Genomic DNA, 21209 nt, shown 5'->3' on the forward strand with positions numbered 1-21209 from the left:
CTGCCTGGTGGTCACCGCTCCCTCTCCACCTAAACTCTCTGTAGCTGCGGGGTGACCACCTCCTGAAACTATCCACAAAACTCTCAGCTTCCCATATGCATTGCAGTGATGCCAGTTACCCCTCAAGCTCAGAATCTCTGTGCTCGAGCTCGAGCGGTTGGCGTCACTTCCTGCACATGTGGTTTTCCAGGACACACAAAGTGTTCTGGAGTTTCTCTATGGCACAGGATGTGAATGCAACAGGCCCCATCTGTCCTGCCATGTTTGTGAGATTTGCATTTGCAGTGTTGGCTTCTTCCTTCCAGTGGCCCTGAGGGTTTTCCTTTTATCCTTAATGTCGGCAAGAGCACTGCCACATCTTAAAACCCAGGGGCTCTGTGACCCACAACACATCTTTCACACATCTATGCAGCAGAGCTTTGTGATCAGTATGAAAAACTCTTCTTAGGATCGCTTTAAGCTGTTGCAGATGTTCAAATCTTGCAGCAACACATTATCTCGCAGCCCTAAATGAGTGAGCTGCCAATCAGAGATGTTTATAATGCCTGGAGCAAATCATGCAGCAGGGTCACCACTTGTACGGTGAAGCAGGTGGAAGTCCTGTCCCATCACACTTCTGTTGGGAATAATGCCCACATGGAAAATCTAGGCTTTTTATTATTTCAAGTTAGTATTTACGTACAGAGAAGTTATGTTAAATTTGTATAGAAATTTGTAAGACCGCACTTGGAATACTGAGAACAGTTCTGGTCTCCATATTATAAAACGGATATAGAGGCACTGGAGAAGGTGCAAAGAAGATCTACAAGGCTGATACCAGAACTAAGAGGTTATACTTATCAGGAAAGACTGAACAGGCTGGGGCTCTTTTCTCTAGAAAAAGAGAAGGCTGAGGGGTGACCTGATAGAGGTCTTTAAGACAATGAAAGGGTTTGGTATGGTAAACTGTGGAGGCACAGTGCATTCCAGCTGTGATACATCTTCTCTTAGGAGCGGGACATCCAATCTTACAGATCTGAGGGCTGGATACAGATGGCAAACCTGTGAATAATTATAATTAAGCAATAATATGACACTCCCATATACACTAATAGTGATACTCCTATTCATAGAAAAGCAAGACCCCCCTCAAAATGAGAATCGCATGCACACAAAACGAGACCTCATTATCCTCTTTTTCCCACCTCATTCCTTCCCTGCCCAAAGTTTGAAAACTTAGAAATTTTGGTTAAAATTAAAACTGATCAGCGAACAGCCTTTTTCAGTCTTCAAAGGCCCAGGAACTTCACAGGGCTGATGTCGGGTTTGGGTACAATTGTAAAAATGATAGCAAACAGCTGGAGCTTTGCAAGTCAAATCAAAGGTGCATACGGCCGGCGGTTCATCTCTTGCAACACTACTGCTTTAGTACATGAAGTATAACCAAAAGAATAATAGGTTTCCTCAGTCTTCAAATACAGTTCCATCTTCACATACAGTAAGAGTGGAGGGGAAGGGGTGACCACTGGGCCATGGTCCCTTTAAAAGTTTAATATCACATTGGCTATGTGAGTTATCCCAGCCCTGTTGTGTACCTTTCTGAAAGTGTAGTTCTTTCTCATTAAAGTACCAGCATAGCTATTAAGCTGAATCAATGAGGTAGTAAATACATTTAAAAAAATAAAGCTACACCAGGTCATGGAAACAACAATGCTGCAGGTGGAGAGAAACTTTGCACCTGGAGACTGCAGTACATTCAGGGAATTAGGAAGATCATATCTATAGTAAGTACATGATATTACATTTTCCCCCATTTGTTTAATGGCGCTTACAAATCAATTATTTCAGTAAAATAGAAAACAGGTGTAAGGCTCTGACAACATTAAAGCCAACAACGAACACCACAGTGAGTGCTTGTAAGGCTGGATTCTCAGATCAAGACAACAATGCCTCATGTATATATGTAAATGATCCCATGTATCTGGTTTACAGAATCTCAAAAGAAACCATTTGCAGGTTGTGGTTATGACATTAGCAGCATGAATCTCAACTTTTCCCAGTGGATCATAACCAGTTAGAAAATAATATAAAACATAGTACATACATACGTGTGCATCTGTATTTAATTATGTTGTTGATTTTATTCTTACCTGTTTTAAAGTCCAGCTTACAGATGGTAGGAAAGAGGTTCCAGGCAGATAAGAGGTAAGTTATAGGAATTGTGTGTAGCAGATCTGGGGAGATGGGGCTTTGTGGGTTGATAGTGTTGGGAGGGTGGTTCTAGTATTTGGAAATAGGTGCCATGGGATGTAGGAGCATTGGTAGGGGCGGGGGGGGGGGGGGGGGGGCGCAGGCGATGTGAGAGCCGGAGAGGAGGTTATGGAAGTGAGAGCACTGAGCCTGGTCATGGTGCTTATGAGCATTTGGAAAGGCAAGTATGAATTAGGCTGGGTGTATGAAGGATGTCCAAATGTTGCAACAATGGGGGAAACCCTGAGTGTGGGAGAAGGGTCCTCGGGGTGGGAAGATTGGGTGCAGCTGACCAATGTACAATAATCTCAGAAGTGGGTTGGAACTGGGGTTGGAGAGGTGGGCAGATGGAAACCCCAAAAAGGAATTGGGGAGGGGTTGCATGGGTGCTCAGCGTGTGGGGCCCAACTATAGTGGCAGAGGTTGGGGGACTGGATTTCTTAAAAGGTTTTCCTGAGTAATTGGGGAAACCAGTATTATTCAAAATGTAGATTAACCAGGTCATTGCTTTCAAAACATCCCATCCATCATGACTGGACGTTCCCCCTCATAAATGAGTGCCGGACCCGGGGTCCAGTCACGGTTGGGGGGGGGGGTGGTGAACGTGGCAGGTGGCGGAGTACAGTTGCAGTGAGGGGGTGCAGCAACAACAGGAGTTCATTCACAGGAGAATGCACCAGTGGAGTTAGTGATTGAACAGAGACCCCATGTCAACATTTAAGATTAGATAGGTGGTTGAAGGAAAGAGAAATTGTGATACGGGAACAGGGCATGCAGATGGGATTGGGACTCTTGGTTGTGTGGCGGATAAATATCAACTTGGACTGGTTCAGCTGAATGGTCTGTTCCTGTGTTGTAGTTTCTATGTAATGTGTCATATTTGCATACACAGAGGACATCATTAGTCACTTTGACTAGGGTAGTCTTGATGCTGTGGAACCTGCACTTAAATGGTTTCCGCTGGGTGGTTAGGGTTAAAATCACCCCTACAGAGATGTAGGAGAGGTAAATGTACAGCTGGGATATGTCGACATGTTCAAGGACCTTAGACAAGGGCAATTCAATAGCTGGAAAGATCAGACAGCTCAAAGATGGGCTTTTTGAAGAGGGAGTAATGATTGTGGTGATGGTGCCCGAACAGAGGGAACCATTAACAACGTTGGTGAGCATTAGGGCCAGAAAGTGATCAGGAATTAGGTGAGAAGAGGATCAAGAGGGCAGGGGGCAGATTCTATAAATGAGATGAACTTGGAGAGGGTGGGGGGAGAAAAACTGCAGAATGACCAGGATTATAGTTAGCATGAATGAGGAGCTGTGAAGTAGTCAGGGTCTGGAAGAGAAGTGGCACTTGAATGAACTGTGCAGATAGTCTCAAGCAATCTGTGACTCCTTTGTACTTGGTATTAGAGGTGAGATTGGAAGCGGTGTGGCCTTTTGTCAGAGAAAACAAATTGTAGATTGTCCTTACCCTCCAAGACTCTCTGGCGTAGGAGCAGGATTTGGCTGTGCAGAAGGAAGCACCCTAGAGTGTGGTATTTGTTACAGACTTTTTCTGTTGCCAGTGATATTTACAACCAAAGAATCTTTGCATTGCGCCAACAATCAAATTGAGGTTCTGAAGAGCCTTGTGCCACATCTCATCTGGTCCTTCAAAGCTAACCATTTCAAAAGCCTAAGAATCCAGTCTTCCATTCCCTTGCACGAGTCATGAATTATCCTGGGTGATGGACAAGAAAGGAAGGATTAAAGAAACCTTCCCACGCAATAGAGTAGGACTATTGAATCCCATGGCTTAACAGTCTTAACTCCTACAGCACAATCTGAGTTGTGTTTTAATATTTTACCATGAGGACAATGGCCAATCAATCTGCTGATTTGCCTAGAGTTCACTTGTGATTGGACCGTATCCCATCCAGAGGTCATGAAAGGCACTGTATAAATCCAAATTCTTTCATTATTTTACATCACTCACAGACGTGTTGAGCAGAAAATGATAAGGTGTGACAACACCAATTACATTGCATCTGGAGGGTAACTGTAGAATTCCAAATTTGTGTGCCTCTCTATGGCAGAGTTTGTCCAGACTCATCTATTTGCTAGGGAGGAATAGCTAAATTAACTACACTGTGCAAACCTCACAACCATTTATATGCCATACATGTGTAGCTCAACCCATGCCCTTGGATCAACATCCCCTTTATATAAATTCTTCATCTTCTTATGAGGAAAAATATCTTCACTACTAAAACAGAAGACTGCATTGGACCTTGTAACCACAGAATTACATAAAATGTATAGCACAAGAATAGGCCATTCAGCCCAACAGGTTTATGCCGGTGTTAATGGTCCACATGAGCCTCCTCCCTCCCTACTTCATCTATCGACATATCCTTCTAATCCTTTCACCCGCATGTGTTTATCTAGCTTCCTCTTCAATGCATCTATGCTAGTCGTCTCAACTACTCCTGTGATAGCGAATTCCACGTTCTAACCACTCTCTGGATAAAGAAAGATTCTCCTGAATTTCCGTCTAGATTTATTTGTGACTATCTTATACTTATGGCCCCCAGTTCTGGTCTCCCCCACAAGTGGAAACATCTTTTCTACGTCTACCCTATCAAACCCTTTCATAATCTTAAAGACCTCTATCAGGTTACCCCTCAGCATTCTCTTTTCTAGAGAAAATAGCCCCAGCCTGTTCAATCTTTCCTGATAGGTATAACCTCTCAGTTCTGGTATCATCCTAGTAAATCTTTTTTGCACCTTCTCCAGTGCCTCTATATCCTTTTAATAATATGACCACCATAGAAAGGTTACAGCACAGAAGGAGGCTATTCAGCCCATCGAATCCATGCCGGCTCTGTGCAAGAGCAATCCAGCTAATCCCACTCCCCACCCTATTCCTGTCGCCCTGCAAATTTCTTTTCCTTTCAAGTACTTATCCAGTTCCCTTTTGAAAGCCACGATTGAATTTGCCTCCAACACCCCCTCAGGCAGTGCATTCCAGATCGTAACCACTTGCTGTGTAAAAAGGTTTTTCCTCATGCCACCTTTGGTTCTTTTGTCAATCACCTTAAATCTATATCCTCTGGTTCTTGACTCTTCTACCAATGGGAACAGTTTCTCTCTATCTAGACCCGTCATGATTTTAAATACTCTTATCAAATCTCCTTTTAATCTACTCTGTTCCAAGGAGAACAACCCCAGCTTCTCCAGCCTATCCACGTAACTGAAGTCCCTCATCCCTAGAACCAGACCTGGTCACAGTACTCCCAAGGTTCTATAAAAGTTTAACATAGCTTCTGTTATTGTTTCCACATTCAGTATGTTGATCGAAACCTCCAACATACAGTGTTAATATCCTCAGAATGTGGCGTGGGATCACTTTGTGAGAACATTGAAATACAATGACTTTGTGAAGAATTTTGCATTTAGCACTACAAATAGAGCTGGTGTCATCCTTTTTTGCATCCAAGTATACTGCCTTGTTCATCCAGCCCGAAGCCTGCACTTTGCATAAAAAAGGTGAATGGTCTTCATCCCTCTTGCAGTGCAATAATGGAATTACTAAAGTTTGATTTTCAAATCCTTTGATAGCACAATGAAAATATTGTCACTATTAATTTGTCACAGTTTTTAAGGGCTGTAACAAATCCAATTAGCAGCTCCCACCTTTTACTTTTGGTAGCTCCACTCTTAGTTCTTCATCTATTGACATTCTAGGTCCAATTATCGGCTTCATTATTGCTAAGAGCTGAGTTTTCTCTTTCATGGCAAATATTTATTTTCAATATCATAAAGCCAACATCTGCTCAGTAACCGAATATTGCAACCGTATCTACAGAAGTTCTTTTTGTACCTTACTTAATTCCAGGACAGGAAACAAGAAAACATTTGTTGACTTATAAAAGAATATTTTTCTTATCTCTTGCCTCTGAACTTTCTCGTATCTGCCATAACCTTTCTAATCTTACTGAATCGATACTATCACGGTCAACAATTTTCAAACTTTTATCTGGTTTCTCCAGAGTTCCACATATGCTATATCCCTATACATCCTTCTTTCATGTGTTGAAATCAGCACTCAATTTCCCTTTCTAGTTCTTTCCTAGGACCTCAAAAACTGGAACACACCTTACCTCCCTCAGTCTTCCTTTCTCGCTAATCCAGACTTTTAAAACCCAATCTTGTATCATCTAACAATACTTGATTTGCTTCATCTTCTCTCCTACTCTTTTCGATATTGGTGGTGTCCTGCTCTTTAAGCCTTGGTCATTTACCTGGGGTTCTCAATTTGAAATAGAATCGATGCTGATAGGAAAAATGGGAAAACTTTGTACTTGCAGTTTACTCCCTTTCCATTAAGGTACTTTCTACGGGAATTCTCTAATCAACAGTACACAAGTGCCCAGGATCATTCTGTCTCCAATTCTACTACAACAATGAGTTAGTGGAATTAATGAAAAAACAAACATGCTTAAAGGTTCATCATCAAAACCCAGTGTCCCTGACATACCAACTTGTATTGATGTTACCATCTCTTTTTTCCACAATGAAGTGGCTTAAGACAAGTCAAAAGCCTTGTAAATTTTAGAGACAGCAATGTTGCAGGTGAGTATCTCCAAGTTTTCATCGCCAAATGAACCTTCTCCATATCAGAAGAAATCAGAAATTTCTGCACTCCATGAAATTTGAGAATTATGGAGGTCAAAAATATAGGTAGCTCTGCAGCTGAGACTATTAACTCCCCATACTCCATTTCTGGGTAAAATGTATTACTATTTCATTAAAACTATTTTTGGTACTTTTAATCATTTAGTTAAGGGAGAGTTTTGAAAGTAAACTATTCCACAATCAGTACACTCGAATATTTTCAATCACTGATTAATAAAAGTGGATACAGAGTAGTGCCGTTCACGAGAGAAAAACCCTTACTGAAGGTTAAGACTGAAAAAGGAGTCAAAAGGATACTATCCAAATACAGAGACAGTTAAAAAGGGCTTTGGCTGATTTTCCAGAGTGTTAAGATTAATGTAAACACCAATACTCAAATCTAAAAAAAATGTTAATTTCAAATAGTTTTTTTTAAACCATGAATAGATTTTTGTCTATAGTATTAATACTAAATCAAGGAACAGATTCCTAATCTGTTTACGTGGCTAAGTGTAATACTGCAATAAGCCACATAAAGGCGCTAAAGAATTCAGACTTGTCTCTTTCAGAGAGAGGAAAATTCTTCTTCAATTTACATAAAACTATTCCTTAAAAAAAGTACCATTATTTCTTCATACTGACAAAAATAGAATCTAGTAGGATAAAAGTCCATTAAAACTTCAACTTTTTTCACATTAGAACAAAGTCACTGTCAGTGTATGAACGCCTCCTTTACCTGCTATCTTAACAGACGTTAACTTGTTTTTAAAATAAATACAAGAGCAGACAAAAAGAACTTCATATGAATTAAACAAGTACCCATACACACTGCGCAATGTCACCATTATGGATGTTTTTCTTTGGTGATATAATGATGTCCATAAAATGTGAATCACCAATTACTGCTTTAACTATATATTCTGTGCTTCTGAGCATTTGGCCAATGTAATTAAGAGAGAACCTTCTTGGAACTAAACTTTGAATATAATGAACTTTTCCCTGGCTCTTGTAAAATGTTCATTATGTCATTAATATAAGCCCCGATATTTACAGGGAGGCGGGGGGTCATAGCGGCCGGGAAACCCAGAAATGCAGAGGCCCTGCCGAACTTAACGGTAGGATCCCATTTTTAAAAATTTTCTCCATTTTCCAGCTAACAGCTGGCCAGATTGAGAGGCTGGCTAGCTGTCAGGTGGGAAGGCCACAGGTGTGGAACTGAGAGGAGGGAGGGAGAGATTAAAATTCCCCCCATAATCACTGATCAGTACCATGTTCCTGGTCTGCTTGTGGATGGCATACAAGGTTTGAGGTTGCATTTATATTGCTGCTGCTGGGCTGAGACTGGTAAATACAGTACAGGTTCCAGCCATGCAATTTATATTGTCCTGACTAGTGAAGAGCTCTGTGCATCCATGCTTATGTGCACACACAGAACACCACTCTCAGCTGCTAAATGTTAAATGTATTGAGTGTGCAGGTGATTCCTGTGATTTGTTCAAAACTGGCTTGACCCCACAATGGAGTTATATTCCATACAGCACCAAAACCAGGTGGTGTGAGGCTGCATTTTCCAGAAGATCTTACACCAGTCTGCTTCAGAGTCAGGAGGCAGATCAGGACCAAATTCAGAGCTACGTTGCATCTTTGTGTCACTTCAAAACAAAAAATTCTCTCAGTGATGCTAAAGTTGCTGTAAACACATCCTGAGTGTAACAGTGTGAAGCCTAGCTGTCCATTAGTGTTGGTGTTTAGTAAGACTATCTGTTGACATCAGTGTTTTTTTTTAATGCATTACCATTCAAACAAACAGTTCTGAGGATCTTTATTTCTTGCATTTTTTAAAAAAATATGAAACCCAGCATTACATTGGCACGTAAACCTCAGCAGTAGGCATTGCTGATCATGTAAGACATGACACAGCAGTACAGGTGTATGTAAAATAACAGAGGTCCTTCCCATTCTGGTTAACTTAGTAATTATGTTCCTTTGTAAAACCATGAGAATTTTACATCCCCACTGAAACACAGTATGGAAAACAAATGCTGCACCTCTCCAACATTAATAAAAAGCACACTATACATATTATCATCCATAACTTTTTTTTCATACAAAAAGTGCATTTTTCCCAAAAGGATTATGATTCCTTCACCTGTTCAATGATTAAGTTCTGAAACCAAAGCTGGTACAACTGCTGGTAATACACATTCTGTCTTCAAAGCAGAAATAAAGTTCTCTCTTGGAATGTTTACTGCCACAATTATGTAATACAAATAAGTTTGGCAATAAAACGAGATTTGTTGTGGGTTGAAGTTTCCTTTGCATAATGACATATGAAAAATTAACCATTGAGCATTTTTTCCACATGCAAAGAAAGAATTAATGTAATGAAAGCTGCAAAAGTTAACAGTTTACATTCATTTGCTTAAGTCACCAGTTGTGGTCAAAGACCAGTTTAGAGCTGTTTATGCAAGATCTATTTTACAGGAAAGCCCTTTTTATCAAAAAAGAAAAAATCCAGTATATAATTAAAAATATTAGAGTCTCTGCTTTTCCATTTTACAGTTGTTATAAACATTAAAATCCTGAGAATACAGCATATCATAATAAACTGTTCATGGAGAGACTTACTTTGGTATGTTATCTAAAATACTACAATATGAACACTGATCAAAACCCAAGATTTGATATGCCTGGTTCCCCTCTCTAACTACAGAAATGAATGGTTCATTAGGGCTGGGTTTTGCAGGGTTTAAGGAGGGGCCAGTATGTCAGCAGAACTTAAAAATAACTTCATATCTGAGATTTATAATTTTAATTATTTTTTGCTATGCAAAGCAATATTTTCTTTGCATAGCAATCAATCAACATTTTTTTTGGCAATATTCATCATCAAACTGCCAGCTACTTCAATATGTTTAGACCCTTCAATAAGTGACTTACTCACTGGCCAGTGACTAACTGGATGGAAAGAAATCTTAAACCCTGTATTTAATCAAACGGCTAAAGTTTTAAGCTGCCGGTTCCATTTACTGTTAAACATTTGGCAGAAACTTATGACTGAAGACCCGAGATTTAACTGGTGGTAAATTGGATTGGATTTAGCTTAATGTCCTGGTACTAAAAGGTGCAGCATTCTCTGTTGGTCAGTCATTAAACAGTAACCAATCAAGAAAACAAAAATAAAATGCAGTGGTGAGTAGATACACTTACGCAACAGCTTAAAGAAAAAATGTAATGGCAACCAGTACTGAAGAATGGACTAAACACTGTGAAAGGATGGTTGTGATACATTCATGAAAATGGATCATAAATACAAAACCATTTTCATCAGGTTTTTTTCCTCCTTTCTCAAAAACTCAACTAAAGCTATGCTACAAGTCTTATTTTACAGTGAAGAGACATTATTTACACCTCACATACTTCCTCACAACTATATCAAGTTGCACCTTTGGCAACCTCCATGTGTTTCTAGAATTATTCATTGTGCAGTACAGCCTAGTGCAATTCAACGAGGTTTCCCCGTTGGCACATCCTGAAGTTTCCAGCCAGATCTGACCCTACTTCTATTTCCAAATTACTAACCAAATTTTATAACAAAAACATTTCTTAAAAAAAACTCATGACAGCAATATACAAATGTTTTCACTGTAAAAACAATTAAAATTTGGTTAAAAGGTTTTTTTCTCTCTTTATACTATCAAAAACTAAAACTGTAAAATTTACATTTAAAAAAAAATGCAGTAAAAGCAAAGCTCTACAGCAATAAATTCAATTTGCTCTCATTTTTTAAAAAAAAATCTGCATGTGTTTCCTGAAACAATACAAGTCTCATGAGGAACCCATGGTCCAGCAGTGGAATAAAGAGTCAGTTCTTCTCCAAGATTGAAATTTTTTTTTAAAAAAGGGGGCAAAACAAAATGAGACAAGAGAGAGTGCAAAGATAGCAGTCAAAAAGCCAGCTGCTTAGGAATTTCGTCAAATTGGCAAAGATTTAATATATATAAAAACCCAGCAAAATTGGCAGCTGGTTCAAGTGCCACTAAAAACACAGCAAGTTCAAAGAAAAACTTAAAAAGCAAAATGGTCAACATACTTTAAAAAAAAATTAACTTTTTTTTGATTGCATTCACACATAATTACAAGTGCTTCATCCAAACAGAATCATGCATCAAGCATTCCCTGCTGTTAACGTACTTTGCCTTTTCCTTATTACAATTGATTGTTCAGGAAACAGCGTGCTGTCAGATCTTAGAATCAGAAAGTGCCATTTTTCAGTCAACAAACCGCTGGCAGGCCTTCTTCCAGCGACAGGCAGTGCACCACATATCCCTGTTTTCCATTCCGTAAACTTTTCGGCATTTCTTTCCTTCGCCCCTGGGCTTCCTGAAAGGAAATGCGTGCAATTTTGTGAAAAACAGTTCTTCGAAAAGTTTTCACTCTTGTACTCCTGCTACGTAACTTCTTTAAGAGAAAGCTGAGCCAGCACATATCCCTTCCCATCAACACTCCTGTCAATTCATAACTACCAGCAACACTTCAGAGAACTTAAATGTATGTCATTCTGATGGTTTGATGCCTGGTAATATGCGATATATTCATTGGCTTCAAACTATAGTGGATAGCACGAGCCTTTGGAAATTTCAGGTACTGCAAGCCATCTATTTCAAAAACTTAAGGTCACAGACGGAGATGCTGGAACAAACACGATTACAGAAGCAATGCTTTTCAAATGTAAGCAGTAGCTTTGTAACTTATTAACCACATACTACAAAAACAACATTCTCACTGTCCATCTTCAAGATGGGAGCCAAATCTAAAATAAATCATGCTCTCAATTGGTGTTTATTCAGCCAAAGACCTAATAGTCTATAGATTGATCTGGCCTTGTTGATAATGCAATCAAATTAAGTTCTGATGTGATTTAATTGTGGAAATAGAAGAGTCCCGTGACTTGAGCTTTCTTGTCAAGAGGTCTAGAATGTTCCACAGCAACTGGACGCAGCTACTTAAATCTGCCATACTTAATTATGAAGAAGGCCGACTGGTTCTTAGTCTGGGAGGGGGAGGGGAGCAGCTGGCCAATTGAAATCCACTATTATCAGCAGAAGAACGTTGATATATTTGCTGCCTTGTCAAATTGTGGATTTTAGTAACAAACTTAGTGCAGACTACTATTGAGAACCACAGCAGTGTTCGCATTGTGACCTAAGTAACAACATAGCTTCATTTTATCCACATTATCTTTTTTTAAAAACCTGCGGAATATTTGAAAAAGATGAAAGAAACTGAAGGAATTTCCTCCAAAAACAAGCAGATGCTATGAATATGGAACTGAAGGCAGGAGCACAAAAGTATGTCTATATCTGTTTTGTAGAGCACTGTGGAGTTGTCTTGTGATTAGCATCCACTGCAAATACTAATTAATAACCATTTTTAAAAAGTTATGAATTATTTGAATAGATTAAAATTTCAAAAAGTTATTAGTTCAAAACATACAAAAATTACTTATGCTACTGTAGGTTAACAGAATGTTTTTGGTTTCAGTCACAGGATAAAAATCTAATCCATTAAACCAGGCTAAAGTATGGAAGATAAAATAAGATAGTACCTTGTTCCTGTCCCTGGTTTAGGGGATGACACGAGAGAAGTATGTACCTTTAAGGATGGGTGAGAAATCTGTCGCTTGTCAACAATACTAATTGGACGAATTTGTGTTAAAGGACCCTAAAAGTAATCAGAGATTCAAAATCAGTTCCTAGTTTCTACATCAATACATCAAAAAGTACAAATAAAAAGCAAAACACTGCAAATGGGAAACAAAAACAGAATAGGAAGGGCCCTGTCTGAAATGTTGACCTGCTGTTTCTATCCACAGATGCCAAATGACCTGCTGTGTATTTCCAATATTTTCTGTTTTTGTTTCAAAATGTACAATTTTATATTGATGGCTTTATGAAAGATCTATATTGTGGTTCCAACCCACAAAGGAATCTTAAACTGGAATGCATCATGTGTCAGTTAACATTCCATTTGCATTAGACACTCATTGCTCAGGTTTTCATGTACAAAAATGTACATTCTAAAGTTACTTCTAGCCATTGCTGGTTCTAAGGGTCAACTCACTCAGGAAATTTAGATAACATAAACCTAGAGAGAAATGCCAGTGTTACATTAAATTCTTCCAAGCCTCGTAAGGTACTGCACCTTTGGACAATTGCAGCTGCAAACCTAAGTTTATTTTCTTTTCCTCTTCACTTTTGACATATCAGCTTGGATTTTCCAATCTGGCACATGTCCAACAAGAAGTTGGGTGTAGTTCAATTTACACCCACCTGATGTGATGTGCATCAACTTTTCTGTATTTTCCAGGGTCAGCCTCATTAAAATATTATGGGTGAGCTCCAGGCATCAGAAATGCTTCTAATTGGGATCTCACCCAACTGGGGGCAGGAGGCAATATGCTGCTGCAGGATTTAAAAGCCTGCAGAATCTTAAAGTGACAGGCAACATTGTTACCATTTCTGTTCAGAGAAAGGAGGTCTCAGTTTGTCTGCCAGTTCTTCAGAAGGGCAGAGGTCCCCAGGATTGACGATGGGGCAGCAGAAACACTGCTACAGGAAGTGAGACAGAGAAGGGCGATATTTACAGTGCTCAGTGCCAAACAGAGCTACACAGGGCAATCAGTGCCACCTCCACCATTCCTACTCAGCCAGGTAGTGCCTCAAGTTTAATGAGCTTACAAGTCATAGTGACAGAAATCACCAACTAACTAAGGATTCACTGTACTAAGCATATCTGCAGTTACAATGATCAGTCACACTGCATTGAAATGCTTTAATAGCTTATCAATGGTGAGAGGCTGCCCTATGCCCTTGAGCACAGCCTTCGTCTGGAAATGTTCATTCACAACCTTTCATATAACCACCGTGCAAAAGAATTACATGGAACGTAATTGCTTGTTGCATGCATCTGTCACCATCCCTTTTATGCATGCTGACACGTAGGGGTAATTTTAACCCCCCAAAGACCTGTGGGTTGAGGGGAGATAGGGAGTTAAAAATAGTTGTTTTTTGGATTGTGCAAATGGGGAAGAAGTTTGCTGGTATCAGGTGCAAGTGAGTGTGCTCCTCACTTCTGCACACATTTCTTGTGGGTTCCAAAAGCCCATGGCACAGATCTAAGTTGGGAATTCCGACACTTATTGCAAAGTACTATTTGAAGTATTATGCACCACTGCCTTTTTTCTCTCTCTCTCTCACACACACACACACACACACACACACACATACAGTGCCTAAGCTGCCTGGCATACTTTTCTTGAAGGTAGAGGTAGTATATGAGGAACAGAAAACAAATGCTGAGGCATCAAGGCCTTGGTGCTCTTTTGCTCTATGGAGATTTCTTAGTGGGGTCAGTAGCCATGGATTCAGAGAATGGCCCTGTTCTCCTAATAGTTATCCATCCAATGTTCTCTTTCAAATAATGTGTGCACCCTAGAATGTAACAAAATGAAGGCAACATGGCCAGTTGCATAACGATGTTTCTTTGGTCAGACATCACCCATACAGTGATCGAGAGCAAACCATTTCTGATCATGAAATCTATGCCCATATAGATACCATATGCAACGCATTGCACTTGAAGGAACTCTGGTCACCCAGTTGAACTGATGCCTCTCCACAGGAAAAGTGATGAAGGTGTTGCCCCTTGCAAATAGCAGTTGTTTGATGTGTGCACTGCAGAAGCACATGGAGGAAGATGTTTCTTGGGATGGCACAGGAGAATTTGGAAGTGTGAAAGCTTCATGCTGTGGTAACCTTCACTTCTATGAGAACAGCAGTCTCTAATTTAATTGTTCTGTGCAGATGGCATAACTGTGGCAGTGTGTCTTGCAAAGTGGAGGTGGCAAGCACAGGTCTCCTGACATGTCAAGGTTTACATGACCGGTGCAGCCATGTAAACACGGTCTCAGGACAGTGATGGATATGGCCACAATGCCTTTTTGTGGGTTGGGAGTGGGTTGTTACACCGGCCTTTGTTGGTTCCTCACACTCTTTTTCCTCATCTTAATCATGTCAGCTTGGCTCAGTAGTAGCAGATCCTGGGTTCAAGCCTCATTCTGGAATTTTAGCACAGAATCTAGCCTGACACTTCAGTGCAGTATTGCAGGAGTGCTGCATTGTCAGAGGTGCCGTCTTTCGTATCAGACGTTAAACCAAAGCCATCTGCTTGTTCAAGTGAAAATAAAAGATCCGATGGGATTATTCGAAGAGTAGGGAAGTCCACCCAGTATCCTGGCCAACATTTATCCATCAACCATCATCACCAAAAGTTTAATTTGCTGCGCACACAGCAAGGTACCATGAAAAGTTGCAGCCATGCTTGCCTATATAATAGTGAAGTAATTCATTGGCTGTGAAGGTGACACTTCCTGAAATGCACTATATAAATGCAACTTTTTAAAATTATTGAAGTTATTTGATTATGCCTTGCATTCAGAACCCACATAGAATAACCCACTCAGCTCTTTGTATGGTGTGATGTCAAAGCCTGAAGCAAATTATTGGCAGAAGAAAAATATAAAAAATGCAAACATGGAGGATTATCCAGCAAAACCAAATAATGCATGAAGCAAAATGCAACAACAGATACGTAAACATCGAAAAAATAAACTAATAAAAAAGCTACTTCCTCTCTTGAAGCCTGTTTCAGCAGGCCAGGACCCAGGGCTGTCATGCGTCAAGTTATTATCAGCAAGGCTCGTGCTGTAGGCAAAGCAGTGCCTAAAGATGTGAATGCCAGCATTGGCCCTTTTATACGAGGGCTGTGATTGCTGGATAATCTTTTTCCTTCTCCAACATTAAAAAAAATCTACAGCGCTGATTTTGTGCTGCTCATGGGACCTTGTAAAATCAGCCCTGTAAACCTTTTGACAAGGGAGACAGCAATAGCCCAAAGGTGGTGGTATTTGTAGGTATGAGCGACATCCACTACCAATGTCAAAAATGGCTTAAAGGAATATTACCTTGTAATTATCCTGGTTGGCAGTTTGGGTTACGCTGGAGGTATGTGAACAATGATGAATGAACAAAGCAACTACATTGTACAATGCTCACCTGTGAACCTTTAAAAATTATAGGTGGAGACTGCAATGATATGCTAAACCCAGTACCATTTGGCATGAACTTTGACGATACAGGGATGCTCACAGGGGCTGTCGCCTGTAAAATAGGAAAATAAATGCAAGATTGTAGAAACAGAGAGACAAATAAAAAGGTAACATGGGGTGGTTAGCTGACTGAATGTAAAACTTTACCATTCCAACCTTGAAAGTTTTTTTTTCCTATTCCCCAGCTGGTATGGCTGGCTTTATCCCTACATTCCTGATCTGCTACATAAACCACACCTCCCCACCGTCCAAATAAGACAAAACTGCCATTATCTTTCTCTCCATATTAGTGCATTCCCTTCTATAACACTCTCGGTTTGTCCATCTAGAAAACAATGAGAAAAACAGTGGCCAACATGCAAAATTAGCCTGACAAAAGAAGCAACAATGAGGAGAGAGAGAGAGAGAGAGAGAGAGATAGATAGATAGAGGTGTTCAAGATCATTAACGGTTTTGGCAGAGTAAACGAGGAGCAACTGTGTCCAGTGGCAGAAGGGTCGGTAATCAGAGGACGCAGATTTAGTGTGATCTGCAAAAAAGCCAGAGGCGACATAAGGAAACATTTTTTTAAATGCAGTGAGTTGCAATAATCTGGAATCCACTGCCTGAAAGGGTGATGGAAGCAGATTCAATAGCAACTTTCAAAAGGGAATTGGATAAATACTTGAAGGGAAGAAAATTACAGGGCTATGGGATTAATTGGATAGCTCTTTCAAAGAGCAGGCACAGGCATGATGGGCCAAATGGCCTCATCCTTTGCTGTATCTATTATGGTATCAATCCTAGAATAAGGTTACAGGGTCAACATGTGACCCACTGCTAAAGTCACTGAGTTGCTGTCTTTCCAGAGTGAGTTTGTCTATGGTGGATTACTGTCCTGAAGCTCTGAAGATTTAAAAGAATTCAAAGATTGAAGAGGCTATCTAATGGGCCAGTTAATACTCTAATAGATGTTAGGGGAATTATTTTCTTAATTTGTTATTAAAACTAGATATTTAAGTCTGTGGTGATAATAATGAATGGATATGCTGCAAGCCTGCCCTTGAGCTTTCCATTTAGGATCTCAATGTGTTGGAAACATAGGGAAATGCAGAACTGAAAAAAGTCCCATGTGCTCTATCTTGTAGGTCCCAAAGCTTAAAAAATTACTATATTATACTCTCATACCCCTCAAATCTCTTCCCAAAATACTGTTCAGCTCCCTCCTGAATTTGCTGATATTATCTATCTCTATTTTACCTCTGGATAGTCTGTTCCACATATTCACCACCCTGCGTACAGTAGTTAAATCTTAAACCATCTATTCACCTTCCCTATTCCGAGTGCAAGCTTGTGCCCCCCCGGTTAGAGTCGAGGTCACGTTGAACAATTTATTAGGGTTCAGTTTACCTGTGTCCTTTAAGAATCTTGAAAGTTACAATAATCTCTCACCCAAGCCACCTTTTCTTTAGTTTCAGTGGTCTCCCCTCGTAGCTGAGATGCCTAATCATTGGCATTAGTTTGGTTGCCCTTCTTGAACCCTCTCCGAAGCCAGGATGTCCCGATCTTAGTAAGGTGGTGATCAGAACAGTATACCCGCTGAGGCTGAATCAGTACAAGCTTATTATTGCTTCCAATACCAAATTAGTAGAAGCTCACCATTGTCCCCTCACTTGACACTTATGTTCTATCCCTTTGATCTTGCCTTCCTTTTTCACTGTTGTTGCACATTGCACTGATGGGTTCTACAAGTATTCCACCAGAATCCCTAGATTCCTCTCTTGTTTTGTGTCCTGTAGTCTATCATTCATCTTATATTCCCCATCCTCAGTCTCACCACCCTGCATCTGACCACATTAAAAAGAGACCAGAAGTGGAGTGTAGGGTTATGGAAGCATTGTGAGCAGGTAAGCAAAGTATGGAGAAGATACTACTTTAATTGACAGAGAAAAAAAATCTTACCCATTGCTAGTCCAGCAGAGAGCACCAGGGAAAAAAAGGACACCCAACGCAGATGCTTAAAATCAACTAATCTACAAAGTTAGTTGGCAGAGCAGAAAGCAGCAAGTTCAAACCCCAAAGTTGCCTGCCACTCAAACAAATTAGCCTCAGACAGGACGTTTGTCAGTTCAGAGGTGTTTGGGCATTTTATGCAATATCTAATAGAACTGACGCAACTAATTTCAAATGGGGTAGGGGGTTAGATTTAGCTGTTTTGAATCCAAGTCATCCAGATTTATGAATTTTGAAGAGCCAAGTAACACAATAAAATCCAAAGTTTGAAGTGGAATTCAGTTTCAATACATTTAATTAAAAAAATTATCAGTCACCTGCCACCTAATAGTGGAACACCGTTGACAGGAATCAAATTTTTAAAAGTACTTGCGTTCATATAGTGCCTTTCATGACCTCAGGGCGTCCCAAAGCACTTTGCAACTAATGAAGTACTTTCCAAGTGTAGTCACTGTTGTAATGTATGGTTGGAGAACTTTAACAGCAAAAACAATCTGCAGACATTAAAAACCCAACCTTGGTGTCACTTAATAACCATTCCTGATTTAACCAGTCATTTCTTTTACCCTTTTCAACCTTGGCTGTGTCCTGCACCACTGGCCTTGGCCCTTCACCTAGGTTTCTTAATAATAAAATAGGATAGATTGGGATATCTGTAAGGAAGGAACTGACTGAAACAGGAAAGAGGAATTTCAGAGTGACATTTCTGGATATTTCCTGTGAAGGTTTTTCTTTTTTTTGTTGCATTTTGTGCACCCAAATTATGATGTTAATACATAGTTTCATATTTAAAGTGTGAATCTAAGTACTGGGGCCCTAAAATCATTATGGAATACCAGTGTATAACTGTTTAAAGCAAGCATCTAAAATTCCTCTCTGCTATTTTACTGGTGGTGGTAACCGCATTTATTTTCAATGGGTTAATGACAGTGCAAAATAGCAGCAAAAGGAACTTCAGATGAACATGTTAAGTGATCGCATGCTAGCATGCCAAAGCCAAAACCAAAGTATGCAATGGGGCAGTACAGTTCTATCAATAGATAAAACAAAAAAATGTATGAATTGACAAGTCCCAACTGGAATACATAAAATCTAGTTACAACTCTCACTGGTTTTGTGTCCTTTACAAACACGGTAGTAACTTGTACACTAGCTATCGAACAGATTTTTTAAAAATTGAAATAGCCACTGTAAACTATGAGAGCGACTTAAAAGGAAAGTTCAAAAAACTTTCATGCAGATTTTGTTGATAACACTCCTTGAAGCGCCTTGCTATATAAATGCAAGTTGATGATGTCTTGAATCTGAAATTCTCTGCCACAAACCACTGTTGAAGCAGAGTCCATATATTCTTTTAAAACAGAATTACATAGTAACTTGAAAAAGAAGAATATTAAAAGGGTATGGGGAGCAAACAGGAGAGTCAGATAAAACTAGTGGGCTAATGTGGAGACATAATGGGCAGAATGCCGGTTTCTGTGCTCCAACAGTTTGTGATTATTACATTGGATTTTTTTTTGGGGGGGGGGGGGTGGGGGGAGAAAGGAAGAATGACAAACTCGTTGCCAATGTGTACATTTAGGGGTCATTTGTCAGGTTCTGCACAGAGCCTCACTAGTGGTGAGCACGGGATAGGACAACAACGCTCTAGCCGCGATTTTCTGACCCGTACTTGTGGCTAGTGAGGCTTCGGACTGGGAGTAAAGCGTGGAAAATTACCCTCTAATTATACAGTATTTTACCAGAATTCCTTTTACAAAAACAGATTTAAAGCATACCTAATCTATATTAATAATTCTTCAGTGTTGGTTTGCCTCAGTGGTAGCACTCTTACTTAATCATAAGGTTGTGAGTTCAAGCCCCGCTTTAGGACTTGAGCACATAACCTAGACCGACACTCCAATGCAATACTGAAGGACTGCATGGTCAGAGGTGCCGTCTTTTGAATGAGATGAAAACAGATGGATGCAATAGATCCCAATGGCATTATTTGAAGAAGAGCAGGGACTTCAAGTGTTCTGGACAAAATTCCTCCCTCAACCATTACCAATGAAAACAGATAACCTAGTCTCTTTTCATTTGCTTTGTGAGTCTTTACTGTGTGCAAATTGGCTGCCATGTTTGCTTACATAATAGTGACTACATTTCAAAAGTATATATTGGCTGTGAAATGCTTTGGGATATCCTGAGGATATAGAAGATGTTACGTAAAAGCAAGTTTGTTCTTTCTTAAGCTTGAATAATGTTTGTTGAAATAGATTTTAGTAAATTAGAAATGATCCATTGAAAACTTAGCCAATATTGTGACCGATATTTTAAACAAAGCTCAACTGTGCTAGAAGACTTTTTGTAGAGTCTGTAGGATTGACGATTGAGTGACATATCAAATGGGGATGTAAAGGCATTTGTTAACTTTTAGTCATGCTTAGATTTTTTTCTGAGAACACCTTATGTTTGCTCATTTTGGATTGTTTACCTGATAAGCATGGTCAGTGCGTACATGATACAAATTAGTTGGTGCAGATCGGCTCAAAGGGGTCACTAACTTCTCCTCACTCTTCACCAAAGCCGGATCTGAACATCCAGAATCCACATTAGGAAAAACTGGCGGCATTGTGGTAGTTGGAGACATTGGTGTAAGGCTGCTCAATCCGTCCGTTAACGAATCTACATCCACATCAATCTCTGAGTAGTAGAAGTCTTCTTCACCATCACAGTGATCCGAGTCACCATTATGCCTGTAACATATGACGTATGTATGGTCACTTACAGATTTTGCAGTGTGCTTTCTGTCCCCCACCAATGCAGTTTTACAATTAGTTCAAAAACACTACTGCTGAGCTTCCTGCTCAGTTGACGAGTTACTAACGATTGTTTACAAAAACACTCCACTTTGCTGCACAGGTTTGTAGTTTCTCTTCTCCATCCTGTTTATTCTTTCTGTTATCAGAAACTCGGGTTTTAGTTTACTCCTCCATTATCTTTCTCCACCCTACTTCTAGCCCTATACCCAGCTTGCAATCTTCGTTCTTTTGAGTCTCAATTGCTGTATGTTGCCCCTCACCTGCTCTACCATCACTGGCACTGCCTTCACCAATCACTGCTCTGCTCTCTAGAAATCCCCCCCAAAATCCCTCCATCCTTGCTTCACATCTCCCAACTTCAA

At 39.9% G+C, this 21209-nt stretch overlaps 1 protein-coding gene across 1 annotated transcript in view; it reads right to left on the reverse strand.

Moving 5' to 3' along the window:
- Window positions 1-8687: 8687 nt before the first annotated feature.
- The window catches only part of LOC137335233 (zinc finger protein 704-like), a 98894-nt gene continuing 86372 nt past the window's right edge, over window positions 8688-21209 (reverse strand). The window contains exons 6-9 of the mRNA XM_068000483.1: window positions 20520-20781; window positions 15999-16103; window positions 12491-12606; window positions 8688-11265 (exon numbers count right to left, since the gene is read on the reverse strand). Coding sequence (XP_067856584.1) covers window positions 11154-11265; window positions 12491-12606; window positions 15999-16103; window positions 20520-20781 — 595 coding nt within the window. The 3' untranslated portion in view covers window positions 8688-11153. The remainder of the gene's footprint in view (window positions 11266-12490; window positions 12607-15998; window positions 16104-20519; window positions 20782-21209) is intronic.

Source organism: Heptranchias perlo, chromosome 19 (assembly GCF_035084215.1).
Source record: "Heptranchias perlo isolate sHepPer1 chromosome 19, sHepPer1.hap1, whole genome shotgun sequence".
Classification (NCBI taxonomy): domain Eukaryota; kingdom Metazoa; phylum Chordata; class Chondrichthyes; order Hexanchiformes; family Hexanchidae; genus Heptranchias; species Heptranchias perlo.